Genomic DNA, 25,108 nt, shown 5'->3' with positions numbered 1-25,108 from the left:
GGGAAAGTCAGCAGAACAGGCTCCAAGGCTGGCAAGGCTAGCCATTTGGGGTCCTAAACCAGGCAGGACTGAAGTTGCCTGGTCAGACTGAGCCACCACTTGGGCTCTGTAGATGTGCGGAGCTGCTGGTACGCACGACTGCTTGGGCGCAGTGAGTAGGTACTCATTCTGTCAAGATCTGAGACCTGGTTGCCGTAAAGCCCCATCTCCTTCTGCCACAATCCGATCTGCGGTCACTGAGCCCCACAGGACTCCCCTTGAGAGGTGGGCATGAATGGGCTTCCGGGGAAGCAACTCACAACGCTGGGTGTCCAACTTGGGCTTTCTTTTTCCCACTGGGGAACCTTTAGGCCCAGGGATGCCCTCTCAGGGCAGGGCTGCAACAGCCTGGAGGAGGGGCGTCGTGGTCCGAATGTAGCTGCTCCTCTTACCCTTCTAATATGAGCCTTCTCCGTCTCCAAAATTTGTGTCGTTTTTTTTCCTATCTCTTTGTCAAACTTATTTTGGTCTTGTATTTTTAAAATTTAGATTGTTTATCTGTGTTACCTGTAGCTCTCTGAGCTTCATTAGATCAATTGTTTTGAACTCTTTATCAGGCAATTTGTGCAACTCCATTTGGGGGGGGGGTGGTCAGTCACTGGTAGTTTGTTGTGTTTCTTTGGTGGTGTGTTTCGGTGACTCCTATGAGCCCTGTAACCCTCCATGGGTATCTGTGCATTTGAAGAAGCAGTCACCTCTTCCAGACGTTATGGACTGAGTTTAGGAAGGAAAGACCGTCTTCTGCGGGTGGGGACGTGCTTTAGCATACTGTGGCCCTGTGTCTAGTGGTGCAGGGCACCAAGCGTGAGGGCATGCGACAGCGCTGAGTTGGGGGGTGGGCATGGTGTCGCGTTGGCTCAGGCCACCAGGGTCCATGCCTTCACTTGTGGTTTTCAGCCTCCAGATCAGTGGTGTGGGTTCAGGGCAGGCAGCACCGGTGGCCAGAGTCAGCAGCGGGCACGTGCTCGGCTGTGGGGACGGGTCGCAGGTGACTTGTCATGGCAAGGGCTGCTGGCGCACAGGCTGTGGTGAGGGCCAGGTCCGGCGGCGAGGCCTGGGGCCAGCTGCGGATGCGAAAGCAGTTGCAGGGGCCGGGGCTGTGAGTGTGCGCTCACACAGCTGGAGGAGCTGGGTGTAGGTGTGTGCGTGACGGTGAGAATTGGTGGCGGGGATCGGGGCTTGCTGCACGCAGGCACAAAGACGCAAGACTTCACTGTGGGCACACGTGGCAGGGTAGGCCAGTGAGAGGATCGTCACTGGGGCTGGATTCGGGTGCACAGGCAGCTGCTGGGACCCCAGCTGTGCCGGTGTTCACTTGAGCAGCTGCAGGGCTAGCTGTGGGTATCTGTGCCAGGCGTCAGGGCGGCTCCTTACAGATGGGCGACTGCAGGGCCTCGCTCTGTTCGTGTGCCGGTGGTGGTGCGAGCTGAGTCTGGGCGCCCTAGCAGCTGTGGGAGCCTGGGCTGCTGGTGTGCACTCGTGCGGTCACAGGGCTGAGCCGCGGGTGCGGGCACCGCTGTGAGGCAGCCCCAGGGGACTGGACCGCTGTTAAGCATGCCCTCCGCCAGAGGCCGGGGCTGCCCGCTGGCTTGGATCCTCGCACCCAGGGTGCCCCCCGTGGCGCGAGCCGCGTCAGCTCAGGCAGCCGGAGTCTACACATGTGCACTGCTGTGAGGCCCCCAGCAGTGGACTCTGCAGAGGGTCCACTGCACTTATGCTGGCCCCTGGCCTGCTCCGCGGTGACAGCTACTGGGTTTTCTGCAGAGCATTGCGTTGGGGACTCCATCACTTACACCACACGGCCGGTAACGGATACCCCTGCCCTTCTTCCCTGTTCCTAGCCATCTCTAGACGTCTCAGCTATGCCAGTCTCTGGGCGGCGACACTGGAACAGGTCCTTCATGAGGGGCCCTGAAAGGCGGGGAAGCTGGTCCCTGACCCAGCTCTCCCTTTCCCAGAGGCGGGAAGCCTTTCCAGCCGCTGAGCTCCCTCGTGGCACTGAGCAGTGACAGCCTGAGGGGTGGGATGATGCAGGCTAATGAAACTGTTCTTCTTACCCTTTTTGTGCCGTTATTCTCAGGGTTTTTGCTCCACTGTATTGATGAAGCTTCTTAAGTGAATCCCTGAGCTCTCCCCGAGCGATGTTCATTTGCGGAGAGCATCTAATTGTAGTTTGCTGTGGGAGGACAGAGACGGGGGTCTCCTACTCTGCCATCTTAGTGACGTCACTCATCCCCAAGGATAATTTAGAATCGCATTACTTAATTTCCATACATTCAGAAAATTTCTAGCTATTTTCTTTTGTTGATTTCCAACTTAATTACTGTCATGTAAATTATTCTGTATGATAGTGATCTTTTGAATTTGTTGTGATTTGCTTTGTGGTGCAACATGTAATCTATTTAGATAAATGTTCCAAGTAATGGCAAAAATAATGTATTTTCTGTGGCTGTTGGGTATCATGTTCTGTGTATGTCGATTAGGTTAACTAGGGTATCGGGTCAAATATTCTATATCCGTACTGATTCTTTTGTTTCCTCAATGCATGATTTACTAAGAGATGTGTCTTAAAATCTCCAATTATGGTTGCTGATGTATCTATTTCTTTTTTATTCTATTACTTTTTGCTTTGTATCTCTTAAAGCTATAGTATTAGTTGCAGTCAAACTGTTTCATCTTCCCATTGAACTCACTCCTCTCATTACTGGGACATCTCTCTAGCTCTAGAAATATTGATACTTTACCTGATATTCGTGAAGACCCAGCAGTTTTCTTTTGCTTCACGTTTGCTGATTTTCTTACCTTTTCATTTCAATCTGTCCTTATATTTAGAGTATATATGTCTCTTATAAATAGTACATAGTTGAGCCTTTAAAAAAAAATTCCCTCTCACAATTCCCTTTTAATTGGAATGTTTAGTCTACCACCTTGCTATTTCTTTTAGAAGAAAAATTTCCCATTTATTTGGAATCCTTGATTCCAGAAACAAATTGGGCTTTATAGCATGGATAAAAGGCTCAAGGAATTCCAACAAAAAAGAACACACACACACACACACAGAGCAAGTAGCTCTAAATCACAGTTAGAAAAATAAGCATCTATAATTTTAACTTTCAATTACCACTTAATACGTAATGGCATTGCTTTAAAATATGTGTGCCTAACAGTCATGGGTTAATGTTATATCAGGACAAAGATAATGAGATTCTCTGATTCCCTGGTCTGTACCTGGGCTTGGGTGACTGTCAGTCTAAGTGACAATGTATCCTGTGACATATACAAATCAGTTATCACTTTCTGGATAGAAGATGTTTTCTATACTTTGAATTCACTGACAAATTAAAATATTTAATATTAAGTCATGATATATTCTTCTGCAGTGGATGGCTCAGATTACACAGAAAGGTTTTTCCTTTCATTCTCCCATTTGTCATTATTTATAGATTATTTACTATCTGGAGAGTCATCTGACATTCCTTTTAAAACCTTTTGCATTTGGACTTGGCTCAAAATAAGGCACGACTGAAGGATCATTCCTTGTCTCCCTCCCCTCCCCCAATGTAGATAGATACCTTTGCCCCAAAGTACACTGGTGGAAATTGATTTTCTGCCACATACCATAAAATCACCAGAAAAACACAACATAAAGCAAACATTTACCCCCCCGCAGGGGAGAATGGAGCTCAGTTATAAGATGGACATCAACAAAGTTCATGGTTTAGATTATAGGTTAATAAAGCGTTCATTATAGGTTAATAAAGCTCAAAATTAAATCAGTCTGCTTAAAATCAATCACAGAGACTGTTATTCTACTTATTGCTCTGACTTCCTAACAAATGTTTAAAGTAGGACTTTACGTGCCTGTGGAGAATGTCTTCAGACCTGTGTGGGCTGGAGGTGGGAGGATATGCACACGCTGTGAATGTAATTAGAATGAAGAATGCATTTTTTTCAAGGGAAAAACAATCTTTAACAACAACAACAAAACGTAGTCACCAGTGCACAAACGGTTACCTGAAAAAAGCAATAGTAGGGAATAAAAGATGGGATACATGTAAAAGGCACTAGATTCATTGGTCCCAGAGTCATCCTGGAGACACACCACAGAGGAAATCTGGAGTCACCCTTTTATTTTTCGTTCAGGTGTAATTGTCATAAAACCTTATACTAGTTTCAGGTGTACAATATAATGATTTGCTATTTGTATATATTGCAAAATGATCACCACGATAAGTCTAGTTAACACCTGTCACCGTACAGTTACAAATTTTTTTTTTTTTGATGAGAACTTTTAAGAGCCACTGTCAGGGCTTCCCTGGTGGCGCAGTGGTTGAGAATCTGCCTGCCAATGCAGGGGACACGGGTTCCAGCCCTGGTCTGGGAAGATCCCACATGCCACGGAGCGACTGGGCCCGTGAGCCACGACTACTGAGCCTGCGCATCTGGAGCCTGTGCTCCGCAACAAGAGAGGCCGCGATAGTGAGAGGCCCACGCACCGCGATGAAGAGTGGCCCCCGCTTGCCACAACTAGAGAAAGCCCTCGCACAGAAACGAAGACCCAACACAGCCAAAAATAAATAAATTAATTAATTTTAAAAAAAAAAGAGCCACTGTCAGCAACTTTCAGATATACATTATTATTAACAATAGTCACCTTGCTGTATATTGCATCCCTATGACTTGTTTATAACTGTAAGCTTGTACCTTTTGACCACCTTCACCCATTTCTCCCAACCCCCAGCCTCACGCCCACCTCTGGCAACCACCAATCTATTTTCTGTCTCTATGAGTTCAGTGTTTTTGCCCACAGTCAGTGAGATCATATGGTATTTGCCTGATTTTTTTCACTTAGCGCATAATGCCCTCAAAGTCCATCTGTATTGTTGCAAATGGCAAGATTTCATTCTTTTTTATGGCTGAATAACACTCCATTGTGTGTGTGTGTGTGTGTATGTATGTATATATATGACTTTTTTTTATTCATTCATCCGTCACTGGACACTTAGATTGTTTCCATATCTTTGCTGTTATAAATAATGCTACAATGAATGTCGGGGTGCATATATCTTTTCCAGTTAGTGATGTTTTCTTCAGATAAATACCCAGAGTTGCTGGATCATATGGTAGTTCAATTTTTTGAGGATCTTTCGTGCTGTTCTCCACAGTGGCTGCACCAACTTACCTTCCCACTAACAGCGCACAAGGGCTCCCCTTTCTCCACATCCTTGTCGACACTTGTTATCTCCTGTCTTTTGGATGATAGACATTCTAACAGATGTCAGATGATATCTTATGGTGGTTTTGATTTGTATTTCCCTGATGATTATGATGTTTAAAATCTTTTCATTTACTTTTTGGCCATCAGTACATCTTTAAGAAAAATGAGGCTCTGCCCATTTTTTTAATATATTAAAAAATAGATAGTAATAGGGTTTTTATTTGCTATTGAGTTGTATGAGTTCTTAATATACCTTAGATATTAACCTTAGATATTAATCTTATTAGCTATATAATTGGAAAATATTTTCTCCAATTCTTTGGAGTGCCTATTCTTTTTATGTTTGTTTTCTTTGTCTTCTTTTGCTGTGAAGAAGCTTTTTAGTTTGAGGTGGTCCCTCTTGTTTATTTTTGCTTTTGTTTCCTTTGCTTTTGGTGTCAATTAAAAAAAATTATTAGCAAGACTGACATCAAGAAACTTATCCCCTATGTTTTCTTCTACAAGTTTTATGGTTTCAAGTCTTACATTCAAGTCATTAATCCATTTTGAGTTAATCTTCTTTTTTTTATTATTATTTATTTATTCATTTATTTTTGGCTGCGTTGGATCTTTGTTGTTGCGCGCGGGCTTCTCTAGTTGCAGCGAGCAGGGGCTACTCTTCATTGTGGTGCGCAGGCTTACATTCTGGTGGCTTCTCTTGTTGTGGAGCATGGGCTGTAGGCGCGAGGGCTTCAGTAGTTGTGGCACACGGGCTTCAGTAGTTGTGGCACGCGGGCTCAGTAGTTGTGGCTCGTGGGCTCTAGAGCGCAGGCTCAGTAGTTGTGGTGCATGGGCTTAGTTGCTCCGCGGCATGTGGGACCTTCCCGGACCAGGGCTCGAACCCGTGTCCCCTGCATTGGCAGGAGGATTCTTAACCACTGTGCCACCAGGGAAGTCCTTGAGTTAATTTTTGTGTTTAAAGTTTGTTTAAATTACTGTCAAGTTTCATTCTTTTGCATGTGGCTATCCAGTTTTCCCATTACTATTTATTGAACAGACTGTCCTTTCCCCATTGTATATTCTTGGCTCCTTTGTCTTAAATTAATTGACCACAGATGCATGGGTTTATTTCTGGACTCTGTATTCTGTTCCATTGATCTATGTGTCTATTTTTATGCCAATACAATGACTCTAGCTTTGTAATATAGTTTGGAACCAGGAAGTGTGATTCCTCTATCTTTGTTCTCCTTTCTCAAGATTGCTTTGGCTATTTGGGGTCTTTTGTGGTTCTATACAAATTTTAGAATTGTTTGTTTCATTTCTGTGAAATGCCTTTGTAATTTTGATAGGGATAGCATTATATCTGTTTATTGTTTTGAGTAGTATGGATATTCTAACAACATTCTTCCAATCCCTGAGTAAGAAATATCTTTCCATTGATTTGTGTCTTCAGTTTCTTTCATTAATATCTTATTTATCAGTGTACAGGTCTTTCACAGCCTTGGTTAAATTTATTCCTAGGCATTTTATTTGATGCAATTATAAATGGAATTGTTTTCTTTTCTGATAGTTCGTTATTAGTGTATTGAAATGCAACACATTTGTATATTGATTTTGTATTCTGCAGTTGTACTGAATTTGTTTATTCTAACAGTTATTTGGTGGAGTCTTTAGAGTTTTATATACACAACATCAGGTCACCTGCAATTAGTGACAATTTTCCTTCTTTCCAATTTGAATGACTTTATTTCCTTTTCTTACCTATTTTTTCTTGCTAGGACTTCCAACTATGTTGAATAAAAGTGGTAAGGGTGGACATCCCGACTTGTTCCTGATCTTTGAGGGAAAGCTTTCAGCTTTTCATTGTTCAGTATGATACAGTGGCTTTGTCATATGTGGCATCTCACATTGATTGATTTTTGTAGATGTTGAACCATCTTGAATCCCTGGAAGAAATCCCACTTGATCATTGTGTATGATCCTTTTAATGTTAATTCAGTTTGATAATATTTTGTTGATTTTTGCGTCTATGTTTGTCAGGAATATTGGCCTGTAATTTTCTTTCCTAGTGGTGTCTCATCTGGTTTTGGTATCAAGGCAATGCTGGCCTCATAAAATGAGTTTGGAAGCATTCCCTCCTCTTAAATATTTCAGAAGAGACTGAGAAGGATTGGCGTTAATTCTTCTTTAAATGTTAGAATTCACCAGTGAAGCCGTTTGGGCCTTGACTTTTGTTTTTTGGGAGTTTTTTCATTACTGATTGAATCTCCTAACTTGTAATTGGTCTGTTCAGATTTTCTATTCTTCATAATTCATAATTTTATATTTTCTCCAAATTCACGTAATTTCTTCATGTTTCTAGGAATTTATGTATTTATTCTAGGTAGTCTAATTTATTGGCATATTGGTTCATAGTAGTCTCTTACAATCCTTTCTATTTCCTTGGTATTAGTTATAACATTTCCTCTTTCATGTCTGATTTTGAGTCCCTTCTCTTGGTGAATCTTGCTAAAGATTTGTCAATTTTGTTTATCTTTTCAAAGAATAAGTTCTTAGTTTCATTGATCTTTTCTATTGTCTTTTTAAAATTTATTTATGCTCTTATCTTTATTTCCTCCTTCTCTAATTTTGGGGTTTCTTTCTTATTCTTCTTCTAGATCTTTGAGTTGTAAAGTTAGGTTATTTATTTGAGATTTCTTGTTTTTAGATATAAGCATTTACTGCTATAAACTTCCTCTTAAAACTGCTTTAGCATCATCCCATCAGTTTTAATATGATTTATCTCCATTTTCATTTGTCTCAAGGTAGGTTTTAACTTCTCCTTTGTTTCTCCATTGACCCATTGGTTGTTTATAACGTGTAATCTCCACATATTTGTGAATTTTCCAATTTTCTTATTGTAATTTCTAGTTTTATACTGTTGTGGTCAGAAAAATATTTGATATGATTTCAGTCTACTTAAATTTGTTAAGACTTGTATTGTGGCTGAACATGTGATCTATTCTGGGGAATGTTCTATGTGCACTTGAAGAATGTGTATTCTGTTGATTTTGGATGAAATATTCTGTATATTTTTGTTTAAGTGTCTGGTCTAACATAGCATTTAAGGCCAGTGTTTTCTTATTGATTTTCTATCTGGAAAATCTATCCATTAACGTATGTGGAATATTAAAGTTCCTGACTATTATTGTATTGCTATTTCTCTCCTTATTTCTGTTAATATTTGCTTTATATATTTAGGTGCTCCTTTGTTGACTGCCTAAATATTTACAAATGTTATATCCCCTTGTTGGGTTGATCCCTTTATCATTATGCAGTGCTCTTCTTTGTCTCTTATTACTGTCTGTTTTAATGTCTATTTTGTCTGATATATGTAAAGCTACTCAGCTCTCTTTTTGGTTTCTCTCTTTGCATGAAATACCTTTCCCCATCCCTTCACTCTCTCTCTCTCTGTGTATGCACTTAAAACTAATCTCTTGATGGCAGCATATAGATGGGTCTTGTTTTTTAACCATTTAGCTACTCTTCTAAGAATTTACTCCATTTACATTTAAAGTAATTATTGATAGGTACTTTATCAGCATTTTGATTCTTTCCTAGCTGTTTTGTAATTCCTTGCTTTTGCTCTCATCCTTTGTGGTTTGATGACCTTCTTTAGTGGTATGCATTGATACTTATTATCTTTTGTGTATCTACTATAGGTTTTTGCTTGTGGTTATAATGAGGCTTACGCATAACAACTTATATTTATAAGAGCCTATTTTAAGTTAATAACAACATACGTTTAAATGTATTCTATACTTCTATACTTATAACCCCCCATTTTGTTTTTGATGTCACATTTTACATTTTTATCTTGTGTACCCCATTAACAAATTATTTTTCTGCTTTTGTCTTTTAATCTTTGGACTAGCCTTACAAGTGATTAACCCACTACCTCTTTATGTACTTAGAATTACCAGTGAGATTTATACATTCATGTGTTTTCTTGTTACTCTTTAATGCCCTTTCTTTTTAGCTTAAAGATGTCCTTTAACATTTCTTATAAGGCCAATCCAGTGATGTTCAACTCTTAACTTTTGCTTGTGTGGAAAACCCTTTATCTCACCTTCAATTATGTGTGATTCCTTTGCTGGAGAGACTATTCTTGGTTGGAAGTTTTTTTCTTTCAGCACTTTGCAGGCCATAAGGGAGTGAATATATTCAAAGTTTCTGTTGAAAAATCTGCTTATAGTCCTATGGGCACTTCCTTGTGCATAACAAGTTTTTCTTCTCTTACTACTTTTAATATTCTTTGTCTTTAACTTGTGACATTTTAATTATGATGTGTCTTTGTGTGGGTCTCCTCGGGTTCCTCTCCCTTGCCACTTTCTAGACTTACTGGTTATGGATGTCTATTCCCTTCCCCAGGTTAGACAAGTTTTCAGCCATTATTTTTTCAAAAAAGATTTCTGCCCCTTTTCCTCTCTTCTTCTCCTGGGACCCCTGTAATAGGCATGTTAGTAAGCTTGATGCTGTCCTGTATCTTCACTCTTTTTCATTCTTTTTCCTGCTCTGATTGGGTGAGCTCCACTGCCTTGTCTTCAAGTTGACTGATTGTTTTCTCTGCTTCATCTAGTTTGCTGTTAAACCCCTCTAAGGCATTTTTTCAGTTCAGTTATTGTATTTTACATCTCTGTGACTTCTGTTTGGTACATTCTTATATTTTCTCTCTGTCGAAGTTCTCACTCTATTCACCCAGTCTTCTCCCAAGTTTACTGAGCACCTTTATGACCAGGACATTGAACTCTTTATCAAGAAAATTACTTATCTCCATTTCATTATGTGTTTTTTTTCCTTCATGGTTTTATGTTCTTTTGTTTGGAACACACTCTTCTCTTTCTTCACTTTGCTTGACACTCTGTGTTTGCTTCTGTGCATTAGATGAAAGACGCCTCTCCTGGTTTTTTTTTTTTTAACGGGAACGCTATTTATTTATTTATTTATTTTGGCTGTGTTGGGTCTTCGTTTCTGTGAGGGCTTCCTCTAGTTGTGGCGAGCGGGGGCCACTCTTCATCGCGGTGTGCGGGCCTCTCACTGTCGCAGCCTCTCCTGTTGCGGAGCACAGGCTCCAGACGCGCAGGCTCAGTAGTTGTGGCTCACGGGCCTAGTTGCTCCGCGGCATGTGGGATCTTCCCAGACCAGGGCTCGAACCCATGTCCCCTGCATTGGCAGGCAGGTTCTCAACCACTGTGCCACCAGGGAAGCCCTCTTTTAATCCTCTCCCGGTTTTGAAGGAGTGTCTCACGTAGGAGAGGAACCCTCTTGTTCAACCATGTTCTACCTCTTGGTTGTCTCTCAAACCTTATTTATTGCTGAAGTGGTCTCTTCTATTTGTAATAGCTCCCACTTGTTGAGGGTGTGCGAAGACCTGTCCATGTCCCAGAGGGGAAGATCGCGGTCAGCACTTAGATTCAGGCTGATTGGAAGCCAGACCCACAGGCAGCAGCTTTTCAAGTGGGCAAATATCCACAGCCCTGTGGGACTGCAAGTGTTTGTGCTGTTGGTCATCAGACCTAAGTGATCTGGAGGTGTCCCTTGGGCAGCAGTCGCAAAAATCAGGGCTCCAGAGGTGTGTATAAGCTCCATTCTAGGACATCGCGGTGGGCTGTAGCAAAGCAGAGGAAGAGCTCGGAGATGACGTCCACCAACCTATGTTCCCTGAGAGCTCCTCATAGGGCCCTGCATGTGTGTTAAAGTTAAAGCCTGCCCTTCAGTCCGAAGCTCCAGAATAAGCAGATTAGCCTCTTTCACAGAAAACTTGGGAGTGTGTTCCAGTCTGCTGCGGTCTGTGCATTGCCCTCAGGGTGGTCACCTGCCCAAAACTGTCTCTCCAACTGTTATAGTCTCACGGGAGCCGGGAGCAAACCTCCCTGGCCACCAGGACCAGGCGCTCGAGGGACATCCCCTGGGGGGCAGCTGCAGAAACTGGGGCACCAGAAACCTGTAACAGCTCCCCTTTGAGAGATACTGGTGCGCTGGAGCATGGTAGAGAGAGAGTGAGAGGACAGTGCCACCGCCCGAGGTCTCTTGAAAGGGTCACAGTCAGCCTTAGATGTGTGTTTAATTAGAAGCCAGCACCTCAAGCTGCAGCTACGATGGTAAACTAATTGGTCCCTTTCACAGAAAGATTGAACTCCTGGGTCTGTTTCCTCTTGCTGTGCCCTGAGTCTGGTAGCTGTTTAAGAACTCTTTCTCCATCAGTTACACCCTGTGGGACCTGCAGGCACGAGCCCCTTGGCCACAGGGGCCAGGTGATGTACAGGGTGTCCCCTGGTGGTAGCTACAAAAATCGTGCTCCTTTCAGGGAGATCCGGCAAGTTGGAGTGAGGCGGAGGGAGAGCATGAAGATTGCATCGCTGGCCCCATTTCCCAAGAGCAACTCCATAGGCCCCAGAATCCTGCCCCCAGCCAAAGCTCCTAGGCAAACAAACAGGCCTCTTTCTCAGAAGGACGAGGGGTGTGTTTCAGTCTGCCGCCTGTGCAGTGCCCTTGGGGGCGGGCAGTCTGCCAAGGACTATCTCCCTGATTCTCACAGGCCACTGGGTGCCAGGAACGTGAGGCCCCCTGACCTCCCCAGCCAGGCAGTCGAGGCGCTTCTCCTCAGTGGCAGTCACAGAAGCTGTAGCACCAGACACGAAAGTCAGGGCCACGGATGTGGGTGACGGTTCCCCCCCGCCCCTGGGGACATACCTGTGCTCTGGAGCGCTGCACAGGGAGAGGGAGCAGATCATGCCTGATGCCTCGGGCAAGGCGGTTGGGGGGAGCTTGATGCGTGCTGCCGTGTGGGGAAAGCACAAAGAAAGGCCTGGAGCTAAAAAAAAATTGGAGCATGCTGGAGCTTGGCAGAGGGGAACATCAGGTGCGGGGAGAAGGCCTGGGTTTGGGGGGAAAAAAAAGACGGCAGGGGTAGGTGGCCCCTAGCAGCCTCTGCCCCCGGTGAGTATCCCTGCAGGCCTCTAGGGACATGTTAAGTTGGAAGCCTGCCACTCGGGCCGGTGCTTTAAGACTAGCCAATGAGCCTCTTTCACATGAAGTCTGGGTGTGATTAGCCGTTTCTCAGATGGCTGTAGCCTGTGGGTCCCAGGCACAGGAGCCCCTTTGGTTTTCAAAGCCGGGTATTCGGGGGCTTATTTTTCGGGAGCAGGTCTTAGAAGTTGGAATGCCTGATGGGAGGATGAAACCCTCTGTCCCCCAAGGAGAAGCTCAGGGCTGTGCGTTCCCTCCCAGATGGGGTGGCCCGGCCTGGTGGTGGGTTTGTGGTAACACTGTGTCAGCCTCTCCTGCTAGTTTCATTGTGGTTTTCTTTTCATTTGCTTAATGTGTAGTCATCGCTCAGCTACTTTTTAGGGTTTTTCTTTTACAGAAAAAATTGTTCCATATGTAGCTGTAGGTTCAGTGTGTTTGTGGGAGGAGTGGGGTTCAGAATCCCCCTACATTGCCATCTTGAACCAAAAATGTTTTCTTGGATACTGGGTGATGCCATTCACGTCCAAGTTTGTACCTGAAAGTGGTGCCTCACGGTCACCACCATGAGGCTGTAGATGCAGACAGGTTTGTCTCCCAACTCCATAACCAGTCTTCTTCTTCTTCTTTTTTTTTTTTTTTCTATTAAGCATGTGGATCATCAAACCTCTACTAGGTGATTTTGAAGCTCTTTAACTTCCCTTTGCAGTGGCACCAGAACTGGGGAGAAGGTTCTAGGAAGAGTATTGCCTTTGCCAGCAAAGAGCATTTAAACTGTGCTTTTGAGAAAGAGAATATTTTTCTTTGTCACTGTGCTTCACGTTGGCTCCACACCCCCAGCACTGAGGGGGTCCCTCATGGCCCCGTCATTGTATCTGAGCATCCGTGCTGCCCTGGCAGGGGAGGTAGCCTAGACTGCGACGTCTTGAACTGACTGTATCTCTAGCTGGGCTAGAGGATGAGCTTAATACAAAGGATACAACTCAGGGGCACCCATAAGGAAACGATGCATGAAACCAGGTATGGGGGCAGGAGTGTGGAGCTAGCACTCCCTTTCTAGGGGCACCACCCAAAAGATCTTGCTAGTTTTTCAGCATTAAAGTTTTTTTTATTGAGTTATAATATGCATACAGAAAAGTACACGTATCATAAACATACAGCTGGAAAGTTTTTACAAACCAATTCCATGTAATCAATACCCAGATAACAAGGCAGAATTCGCAGCACCCAATCCCTTTTATTCACTGCCTGCACCCAATAACTACTATCCTAACTTCTAACATTATAGATTAGCTTTTTAAAGTTATTTTTTCTACTTATTTAAACTAAAAAAAAGAAAACATTTCTCCCATCCCCACCTCTAGCAACTACCAATCTGTTTTCGGTATCTATGAGCTTTTTTTTTTTTATTTTAAGACTTCACATGTGAGAGAGCTCTTTCTGTATTTGCCTTTCTCTGAGTCTATATCACTTAGCATAATGCCCTCGAGGTCTATCCATATTGTTGCAAATGGCAAGATTTCATTCTTTTTTATGGCTGAACAATATTCCATTGTGTGTGTGTATACCACATCTCTTTTATCCATCTATCTGTTGATGGACACTTCGTTTCCATATCTGGCTATTGTAAATAATGCTGCAATAAACATGGGGGTCCATATATATTTTTGAGTTAGTATTTTCATTTTCTTTGGATAAATATCCAGAAGTAAATGGCTGGATCATATGGTAGTTTTAATTTTAATTTTTTGAGGCCCTTCCATACTGTTTTCCATAGTGGCTGCACCAATATACATGCCCACTAGTAGGGCGCAAGGGCTCCCTTTCCTCCACACCCTCACCAACACTTGTTATTTTTGTCTTTTTCATAATGGGCATTCTCATAGGTGAGAGATGATATCTCATAGTGGTTTTGATTTGTATTTCCTTGATAATTAGTGATATTGAGCATCTTTTCATGTACCTGTTGGCCATCTTTATATCTTCTTTGGAAAAGTGTCTATTCAGATCCTCTGCTCATTTTTAAATCATTGTCTGTTTTTTGCTATTAAGTTCTATCAGTTCTTTATATATTTCGTATCTTAGCCCCTAGTCAGTTATATGATTTGCAAATATTTTATCCCATTAAGTAGGTTGCCATTTCATTTTGTTAATGGTTTTCATTGCTGTGCAGAAGCTTTTTAAATTGAAAAATGTAGTCTCAGTTGTTTACTTGCTTTTGTTGCTTTTTCTTTTGTTGCCAGATTTGAAAAATCGTAACCAAGATCTATGGCAAGGAGCTTATCATCCATGTTTTCTTCTAGGAGTTTTATGGTTTTAGGTCTTACATTCAGTCTTTTATCAATTTTGAGTTCATTTTTGTGTCTAATGTAAGATAGTGGTTAAAGTTCATTCTTTTGCATGTGGCTGACCAGTTTTCTCAACATCATTTACTCAAGAGACTGTTCTTTCCCTGTGTATATTCCTGGCTCCTTTGTCATAAATTAATTGACCACATATGTGTGAGTTGATTTCTGGGCTCTCTGTTGATCTATGTGTCAGTTTTATGTCAATACCTACTCTTTTAACTCCTATAGCCTTGTCATATAGTTTGGGAGCATGATGGCTCCAATTTTCTTCTTCTTTCTCAAGATTGCTTGGCTATTCAGGGTCTTTTATGGTTCCATACAAATTTTAGGATTGTTCTATTTCTGCAAAAATGCCATTGGAATTTTGATAGGAACTGCATTGAATCTGTAGATCGCTTTGGGGAGTATGGACATTCTAACAATATTGATTCTTCCATTCCATGGACGTGGAAGTCTCCATTTATCTGTGTCATCTTCAATTTATTTAATGTCTTGTTTTCAATATACAGATCATTCACCTCCTTGGTTAAATTTATTTCTAAGTATTTTATTCTTTTGATACAACTGTAAATGGGTTTTTTTTCTTGATTTCCATTTCTGATATTCGTTATTAGTGTATGGAAAAAACAACAAATTTTTGTGTATTTTGTAACCCACAACTTTACTGAATTTTTTAGTTCTAATAGTTTTTTGATGGAGTCTTTGGATTTTCTATATATAATATGTCATCTGCAAATAATGAAGTTTAGTTTCTCCTTTCCAATTTGGATTTCTTTCACTTTTTCCTTACCTAATTGCTGTTGCTGGGACTTCCAATACAGTGTTGAATAAAAGTGGCGGGAATGGGTATTCTTGTCTTGTTCCTGATCTTACAGGAAAAGCTGTAAAATGTTTTTCACCATTGAGTATGCTATTAGCTCTAAGCTTGTCATACATGGATTTTGTTATGTTAAGGTATGTTTCCTCTACATTCACTTTCCTGAGGATTTTTATCATGAACTGACTTTGTATTTTTTCAAACGCTTTTTCTGCATCTATTAAGATGATCATATGTTTTTCTTTTCCCTTCATTTTGTTAATGTGGTGTATCACATTGACTTGTTTGTGGATATTACACCATCCTTGCAACTCTGGAATAAATCCCACTTGATAATGTGTATGATCTTTATTGTTGAATCCAGTTTGGTAATATTCAGTTCAGGATTTTTACATCTATGTTCACCAGGGTCATTGGCCTGTAATTTTCTTTTCTTGTGTCGTCCTTGTCTGGTTTTGGTATCAGGGTAATGCTCGCTCTATAAAATGAGTTTGGGAGAGTTCCCTCTTCTTCTATTTTTTGGGAAGAGTTTGAGAAAGATTGATATGCTTTGAGTATTTGGTAGAATTCACCATTAAAGCCATTTGGTTTTGAACTTTTGACTGTTGGGAAGTTTTTGATTACTGATTCAATCTCCTTATTAGTAATTGGTCTGTTCAGATTTTCTATCTCATTTCATGATTTAATCTTTGTAGGTTGTATACCATAGGAATTTATCCATTTATTCTAGGTTGTCTAATTTGTTGGCATATACAGTAGTTGTTCACAGTAATCTCTTATGATCCTCTGTATTTCTGTGTTACTTGTTGTAATTTCTTTTATTTCTGATTTCATTCATTTATGCTTTTTCTTTTTTCTTGATGAGTCTGGCTTAAAGGTTTGTCTATTATCTTTTCAAAGAACCAGCTCTTAGTTTCATCTATCTTTTCTATTGTTTTTTAGACTCTATTTTTGCTCTGATCTGAAAGTGAGTCTCATTAGCAACATACAGATGGGTCTTGTTTTTTTAATTTGTTTGTTTGTTTTGTTTTTTAATCCATTCAACCACTCCTTCTTTTGATTGGAGCATTTTGTCCATTTACATTTAAAGTAAGTATTGATAGGTATATGCTTATTGCTATTTTATTGTTTTCTGGGTGTTTTTGTAGTTCCACTCTGTTCCTTCTTTCTTGCTCTATTCTTTTGTGGTTTGAAGACTTTCTTTATTGGTATTCTTATATTCCTTTCCCATTATCTTTTGTATATCTACTATAGGTTTTTGCTTTGTGATGACCATCAGGCTTCCATATAATAACCTATATTTATAAGTCTGTTTTTTAGCTGATAACAAGTTTGAATGCACTCTTAAGTTCTATATTTTTACTCTTCCTCTCCCACGTTTTATGTTTCTAATTCACATTTTACATCTTTTTATCTTGTGTATCCCCTAACTAATTATTGTAGTTATAGTTATTTTTACAAGTTTTGCCTTTATCTTTATACTTGCTTCACAGGTGATTAATTCCCTACATTTACTATATATTTACCTTTACCAGTGAGAGTTATACTTTCATATGTTTTCTTGCTACTAATTAGTGCCATTACTTTTTCCCCTAAAGAATTCCCTTTAACATTTCTTGTAAGGGCAATTTAGTGGTGATGACTCTTTTAACTTTTGTCAAGAAAACTCTATCTCACCTTTAATTCTAAATGATAACTTTGCTGGATAGAGTATTCTTGGTTTGGGAGTTTTATTCTTTTCAGCACTTTGAATCTATTGTGCTATTTTTTCCCGTTCTGCAGAGTTTCTGCTTTAAAATATGATTATGGGGATTTCTTTGTATATAACAAGTTGTTTTTCTCTTTTTGCTTTATTTGAATTTCACCAGTTTTTCCAGTAATGTCCTTTTCCTGTTCCACAATCCAATCCAGAGTACCACATTGCATTTGCCTGCCCTTTTTTGGATCTTTTTTAATTAACCAAATTTTCCCAATTTTTCTCTATTAGCTTTTAGTTACATAGTCTCATAATTATTTTTAAATGTTTAGCTTTGAAGAAAGTAACTTATTATACTTTCTGGAATGAGCTAGTTCCTTATCCGTGGATAACAGATTAAGTTGCCTTATTATTTTTACCTAATATAATTTTTTTTACCTAATAATTATTTTTACCTAATAATAATAATTATTATTACCTAAAAACCAGTTACAAGTTGGGAGGTACCTACTAAAAATGACAAGTTTTGTTTTAGGATAATTGACCTCTGTCTCTGTTTCTAATGGTAGTTAGGTTGCAGGGCCAGTGATATAAACAATGTCATCTGCATGTCAGGAATATGCATCCTCCTATTTTGTATGTTAGAAGGAGAAACATCCCAGTCATCCAAAATTTACAATAAGAGGAGCCAGGAAGTACTGCTGAAATGTTGAGCTAGTCTATTATCTTTTTTTTTTTTTTTTTAATATTTATTTATTTATTTAGGCTGTGCCAGGTCTTAGCTGTGGCACGCATGTGGGATCTAGTTCCCCGACCAGGGGTTGAACCTGGGCCCCCTGCATTGGGAGCATGGAGACTTACCCACTGGACCACCAGGGAAGTGTCTATTATCTTAATGGTGAGGAAATTGAGCCTAAGAAATCCTGAGCCTGCCCAGATCACACAGCTAGTATATGCTGAGACTAAGCTACACTACATAACCTGGGCTTCCCACTCCTCCCCACTCTTATACTTTATTTGCATTTGGCTTATGTGTTTATGTACATGCTCAATCAAGAATATTCTTCACGCAGATTTAAATTTGGCTTCATATGCTTCTGTTTATCTCAGCAGATAAAATGGACTTTGCTTTATTTTTTTCTTCTTGAGAGCGACACACCCTATCAGAGCTTTTGTCTTTTTTTTTTTTAATTTTTATTTATTTATTTACTTATTTTGGCTGCTTTAGGTCTTCATTGCTGTGTGTGGGCTTTCTCTAGTTGCGGCAAGCGGGAGCTACTCTTCTTTGACATGCATGGGCTTCTCATTGCGGTGGCTTCTCTTGTTGCGGAGCACAGACTCTAGGCTTGCAGGCTTCAGTAGTTGCGGCACGTGGGCTCAGTAGTTGTGGCTTACAGGCTCTAGAGCGCAGGCTCAGTAGTTGTGGTGCATGGGCTTAGTTGCTCCGAGGCATGTGGGATCTTCTTGGACCATAGATGGAGCCCGTGTCCCCTGCATTGGCAGGTCGATTCTTAACCACTGTGCCACCAGGGAAGTCCCTAAAATGGACTTTAGAGTGAGCACTCTGATTTCTTTCTCTGCAGCTTAACTTCAATTTTATTATAGCTCATCCAGTAGGACAAAAATCACACTTAGACTTGTTTACAAGTTATTATTAACTTGCAAACAATAAAGTATAAATTTAAAGGTCGTTCCATTCGTCAGAGATCACTAGAGCATGGAAGGTTTCTCCCCAGCTTTCCTCATAAGTTACTGGACATCGTTCACAGTTTATCACTGGTGTTGCTAGTGCCGTTTCTCCCTCCTCACCTCCCCCACTCACCTCTTTTTCTATATGTCTGTAATCCAATAATAATTACCACATTGGCTAGAAATGGTGACCATATTGTTATATTCAGTGTTTAAGGCCTTTCATGCTTTAAAACAAATATTGAAAATCATTTAAATTATTTTTAAAAGTTTTTTCCTATAAATAGCTTCAAAATTTCCGAAAGAAATAAGACTGTTAAGATTCAACCATACCATTTCTTGAATCGGTACTCTTCTAATAATTTACGGGATTTAAACACATTGTTCTTTTTCTGTTGAAAGATACGTATTTTGGAAATGTTCCTTTCCCCCCTGCTCCCTTTCATTTTTGTAAAGAAAACACTACCCCTGGAGACAGACCATTTGAACGGCCTACAGCTCTGTGCGGCTAAACATCAGTCACTCTTCCGTTCCACTGAAGAGTCCCCGTGATAATTCCCCTTGTCACCTGCCAAGGGATGTCAGCAGCCACCCTACGTAATGTTACTTCTTCTGTACTGATGACCCTCGGTATGGGTCACTTGCCTTGACCTGTGACCATTTTGTTATCCGGCATCTGAGTGTCTTTCTGAGGCTACATTTGGACGAGCACTGACACCTCATAGAGCAGTTAGAAAGGACATCTCCCATTGTCTCTGGCTTTCAAACCTTTCATTAGGCATTGTTCAGAGTTGGACAGTAGGCTTCCTCTCTTCCTTTATTTTCTATACCTCACGCTATTACTGTTTCTCTTATCAAAACCTAAAGCCCAGATTTTTAAATGATTGCTTTATTCTTTTTTGGAAATCCATGCCAATTTCTATTGTTTACCGAACAGTATATTACTTTCAGGTTTGCCTTCTCTGCCAAGAGCTTTATTTATTATTTAATATTACAACAGCAAAATTCCTCTACTTATATCTTTCAAAACCCTGGTGTGTCTACAGAGTTTTTATCATTAATCTCCTGTCTTAAGCAAAAGATCCATCATTCTTGTATCATTATCTCATATTTAGTCACCTTATACATATTCTTGGTTAACTTCTTTTTTCTTAATCATTTCAATATTTTCTTCCTCATTCTTCTTTGCCCAATATTATTTAGTTCAAAACCTATTTTGATCTCACCATGTACCACACTGGATCAGGCACATCACATCACATTGGAGAAGAGACACAGTCCGTGCTTCCTGGAGCTGAGAGCCCAGTAAGAGAGATAGATGAGACTTACTTTTTTCATTTAACAAACATTTGTTACTCCTTAACTCTCTAGTTGATTGTAGCTAACATCTCCAAAAAGGATACAAATAGCAACTACCTGAGGACTGAAAAGTAAACAACATCAGGCAGATTGAGGGGGAAGTAAGAATTTGAAAAATGACCAGTACCAGTGAGTGTCCAGGAGTTTTTTTCTTTTATCTCCTGACTTTCACCTGAGCAGTCTGAGTTGCAGAACTACACAGCACGTGCAGACTGCAAAACCTCCAAGAGAAATCCTATTTTTTCTGGCCAGAGAACTAAGAAAAGGGGACCCTGTGAGCTGAAGAGGGCAGTGGGGATGGGAAAGCTGTTTTCTTTTCTTTCTTTTTTTTTTTTTTTTTTTGCCTTTTTTCTCTCTTGGCTCAGCCATAAAGCTAACTCACTTTTCAGAGGCACCTAAAATCCCAAGGGAAAACTATCTTTATGGTCAGAGGAACTGGGGAAAGAGGCCCTGGAGAGTCAGACTTTGTCAGGGAAATCCAAGAGAGAAGTGAGTTTGAGAAGGTCATCCCCCAAGTCTGTGTAGGAATCTGCACAAGCCCCATGCTCATCCAGAGCTGTGAATGCACGGAACAGACCCAGTGAAGAATAGAAAGGCTTGGGAAACTGAACCGAGATGGAAAACACTGCCCACTGAAGGCAAAAAGGACTTGCAGTCTCAACCTAACCAGGCTGATGGCCTGCTAAAACAGACAACACAAAATGAGCATTCGCAAAGTGCTCAAACAGGACCCAAGTCTCATATCACAAATACTTAATGTCTAAGATATAAGGCAGAATTACTTCATACAAAAAAATAAGGAAAGTATGACCATTTCTCAAGGGAAAAGGCAATCAAATGCCAACAGTGAGATGACTCAGATGTTGGAATCCGTGGACAATGTCTTTAAGCGGCTATTATAACCATGCTTGAGATAAACAAAAGGTACAAATAAGTTCTCAACAGAGAGAGAAAAACTATTTTTAAAAAGAACGAGATGAGGGGGCTTCCCTGGTGGTGCAGTGGTTGAGAATCTGCCTGCCAATGCAGGGGACCCGGGTTCGAGCCCTGGTCTGGGAAGATTCCCACATGCCACGGAGCAGCTGGGCCCGTGAGCCACAACTACTGAGCCTGCGTGTCTGGAGCCTGTGCTCCGCAACAAGAGAGGCCGCGATAGTGGGAGGCCTGCGCACCACGATGAAGAGTGGCCCCCACTTGCCGCAATGAGAGAAAGCCCTCGCCCAGAAACGAGGACCCAGCACAGCCATGAATAAATAAATAAAATAAATAAACCCAAAAAAAAGTAAAAAAAAAAAAAAAAGAGAGAACAAGATGAATATTTTAGGACTGAAAAATACAATGTAATACAAATTTTTTTTTTAATTTACTGGATGGGCTCAATAGAATGGACACATCAGAAAGAGACACACTAGAAAATATTTAATTGAAATAATCCAATCTGAAGTATACAGCAAACAAAGATTTAAAACAAAATTAACAGAGCCTCAGGGACCTGTGGGACAATATTGAAACAATATCTAACATTTATATCATTGGAGTCTCAGAAGGAGAAGAAAAAGATTGGTGCAGAAAAGATATTTAGAAAATAATTGGCATGCTTAACTTACCAAATTTGAGGGAAAACATAAACCTCAGTGAACCTCAATCAGGAAGAAGTTGAAGAAAACCATGCCAAGACACATCATAATCAAACTGCAAAAGGAAGAAGGATAGAGTGGAAAGCAGATAAGGGAGAAGAGGAAGGGGAAAAGAAGACTAAAAGGAGGAGAGACAGACTGGGAGGAGAGAGACAGAAGAAGAAAAAATGAAAAACTATGAAAGCAGTAGATAAAAACACATTACATATAGACAAAAATTACATATGATGGAAGATTTCTCATCTGAAACCACGGTGGCATGAAGACTGTCAAACATCTTTAAAGTGCTGAAAGAAAAAAAAAAAAAAAGCTATCAACCCAGAATTCTATATGTACCAAAAATGTCCTTTGGAAATACAAAATACATTTTCAAATGAAAAAAGCTAGGAGAATTTGGCACCAGCACTTCTGCTCTAAAAGAAATGCTAAAGGAAATTCTCCTGGCTAAGGGAAACTTGAAACTTAAGGAATGAAGGAATAGCAAGAGAAATTATAAATATCTGGATAAAGTATTTTTTTCTTTAAGCTGCTTAAAATGTGTGTGATGGAAAGCAAACACTATAACATTGCTTGGTGAGGCTGCCAATGTACGTAGTTTTGATACATATGACAGTGATATAAAAGGGATGAGGCTAAAGGGACTGATACGCTTGTAAGGCATCTATGTCTTGCTTAAAAAGAGAAATTAACTGTAACTGGACTATAAAGTATGTATGTTGTAATAGAGCTACCAGAAAAAAAAATATGCCATAGGAGTTTTTTTTTCAAAAAAAGATAAATTTAAATTTAAATGGAATAGTAATAAATACATTCAAATAATACATTCAAAAAGTGCAGGAAAGGGGAAGGATAGGAACAACAACAAAAACCAGGAAAAACAGAAAACAAAATGATCAGCCTAAATTCAAACACATCAATAACATTAAATGTGACAAGTCTACATGCATCCAGTAAATGACAGAGGTTTTCATATTAGATAAAAACAAGACTCCATTATTACAAGAAACCCACTTTATATATGGTGATAGCTTAAAAGTAAAACTATGGGAAAAGTAATATCCGAACACTAATCCAAAGAAAGCTGAAGTGGCCAAAACAAAATACATAATGATAAAGGGGTCAGTTTATTAAGAAGACATAACAATCTTAAATGCGAATACCCCCGACTACAGGGCATCGAAATATATGGAGCAAATTCTGATAGAATTACACTGTTTCAAAAACAACCAAAAAGACCCTGCTAGAGCTAATAAACAATTCAAAGTTGCAGGATAAAAAATGAACACACAAAAATGGGTTTTATTTTTATACACTAGACAATCCAAAAAAGGAAATTAAGAGACAAAATCATTTATGATAGAATCAGAAAGAGTAAAATATTTAAGGATAAATTTAACCAAGGAGACAAAAGACTTGTACACTGAAAACTACAAAAATTTCTGAAAGAAATTAAAGACGTAAGTAAATGGAGAGAGAGCGCATGTTCATAGATTGGAAGATTTAATATTGCTAACATGACAAACTACCCAACATTATCTACAGGTTCAATAAAATCCCTCCCCAAATCTACTGGCAATAGGAAAAAATACATTAATTGGAATTTATCAAAATTGAAAGCTTTTATTCATCAAAGGACACTATCAGGAAAGTGAAAAGGTAGACATAGAGTGGGAGAAAATATTTTCAAATCATATATTTGATAAAAAAAATAAGTTAGAATATATAAAGAACCCCTGCAATTCAACAGCAAAAATCAACACAATTCAGAAATGGGCAAAATACTTAAATAGACATTTCTCCAAAGAAAGTATATAAATGGCTAAAAAGCACACGAAATGGTACTCAACATCACAAGTCATTAGGAAAATGCAAATCAAAACCACAGTGAGATACCAGTTCACACACAATAGGATGGCTATTTTTAAAGAAAAGAAAAAAATGAACAAGTATCTGCCAATAAGAATGTAAAATGTGTAGCCACTGTGGGAAAATGTTTGATTCCTCAAAAAGTTGAACAGAATTACCATATGATCCAGCAATTCTACTTCTGGGTATATATTCAAAAGAATTGAAAGCAGGGACTCAAATACTTGCACACCAATGTTCACAGCAGCATTATTCACAATAGCCAAAAGGTGGAAGCAACCCAAACATCCATCAACATATGAAGAGATTTTTTTTTTAAATGTAGCATATATATATATATATATATATACACACACACACATATATATATATACTAGCATATTATTCATTCTTAAAAAGGAATGAAATTTTGATATATGCTACAACATAGATAAACCTTGAAAACATTATGTTAGGTGAAATAAACCAGACATAAAATGACAAATATTGTATGATTCCATTAATATGAAGTACCCAGAGTAAGCAGTTTCCTAGAGACAGAAAGTAGAACAGAGGTTACCAGGGACTATGGGGAGGGGGACCTGGGGAGTTAGTGTTTAGTGGGTAAAGAGTTTCTGTTTGCCATGATGAAAGAGTTCTGGAAATGGATGGTGGTGATGGCTGGATAACATTGTGAACATATTTAATGCCACTAAGTTGTACACCTATAAGTGGTTAAAATGGTAAACTTTATGATATGTATTTTTACCACATTAAGCAATTAAAAATGTTTTTAAATATGAGAGAATTTAAAAGAGATAAGTCTGCAATTATACTTAGAGATCTCAAGACCTCTCTCTTGGTAACTGATAGAACAAATAGACCAAAAATCAATAAGGATGTAGAAGACCAGAAAAACATTACCAATCAATTTGATAAAATTGATAATTATAAAATACGTCACCCAAAACAGTAGGATACATATTCTTTTCAAGTGCATAGGAAACATTTACCAAGATAAACCATATTCTGGACCATAAAACATACCTTAAAAAATTTAAAAGCATAAATGGAAATTATTCCAGTTGTTTTCTCTGACCCTAATGGAATTAAATTGGAAATCAATAACTGAAAAATTCCCAAATATTTGTAAATTAAACAGTGTACTTCTAAATAGCCAATGGGGCAAAGAGGAATTTTCTAGGGTAATTATAAAGTTTGAACTGAATAAAAATGAAATGCAATATGGCATATTTGTGGAATATAAAAAAAAAAAAACACAACAAAAAAGTAATCTCAAAGCAGGAAGAAATAATAACAATAAATGAAATTCAAAACAGACATTAGAGAAATTTGACCCCAAACTAGTTCTTTGAAAAGATCAGTAAAATTAATGAACTACCAACTAGGCTGACCAAGAAAAACATGAGAGAATACACAGATTACCAATAACAGGAATGAAAGATGGGATCCCAG

General features: G+C 39.6%; 1 protein-coding gene and 1 long non-coding RNA gene across 5 annotated transcripts in view; one reads left to right on the top strand and one right to left on the bottom strand.

The window, feature by feature from the left end:
* The window catches only part of MCPH1 (microcephalin 1), a 345,817-nt gene that overhangs the window by 24,499 nt on the left and 296,210 nt on the right, over positions 1-25,108 (bottom strand). For 2 of the 4 annotated variants that reach the window (XM_082375233.1, XM_082375227.1), the window contains one exon: positions 15,565-22,074. The exons of the other annotated variants lie outside the window; for them this stretch is intronic. In XM_082375233.1, coding sequence (XP_082231359.1) covers positions 21,963-22,074 — 112 coding nt within the window. In that variant the 3' untranslated portion in view covers positions 15,565-21,962. Of the gene's footprint in view, positions 1-15,564; positions 22,075-25,108 lie in introns of those variants that run through there. 4 annotated transcript variants of the gene reach the window in all.
* LOC309619777 overlaps positions 1-25,108 on the top strand; it is a 160,461-nt gene that overhangs the window by 24,531 nt on the left and 110,822 nt on the right. The window lies entirely within an intron of this gene.

Source organism: Balaenoptera borealis (genome assembly GCF_965194805.1).
Source record: "Balaenoptera borealis genome assembly, chromosome: 21".
NCBI lineage: Eukaryota > Metazoa > Chordata > Mammalia > Artiodactyla > Balaenopteridae > Balaenoptera > Balaenoptera borealis.
The sequence above is the reverse complement of the archived record's forward strand: the minus strand, read 5'-3'. Positions and strand labels throughout refer to the sequence as shown.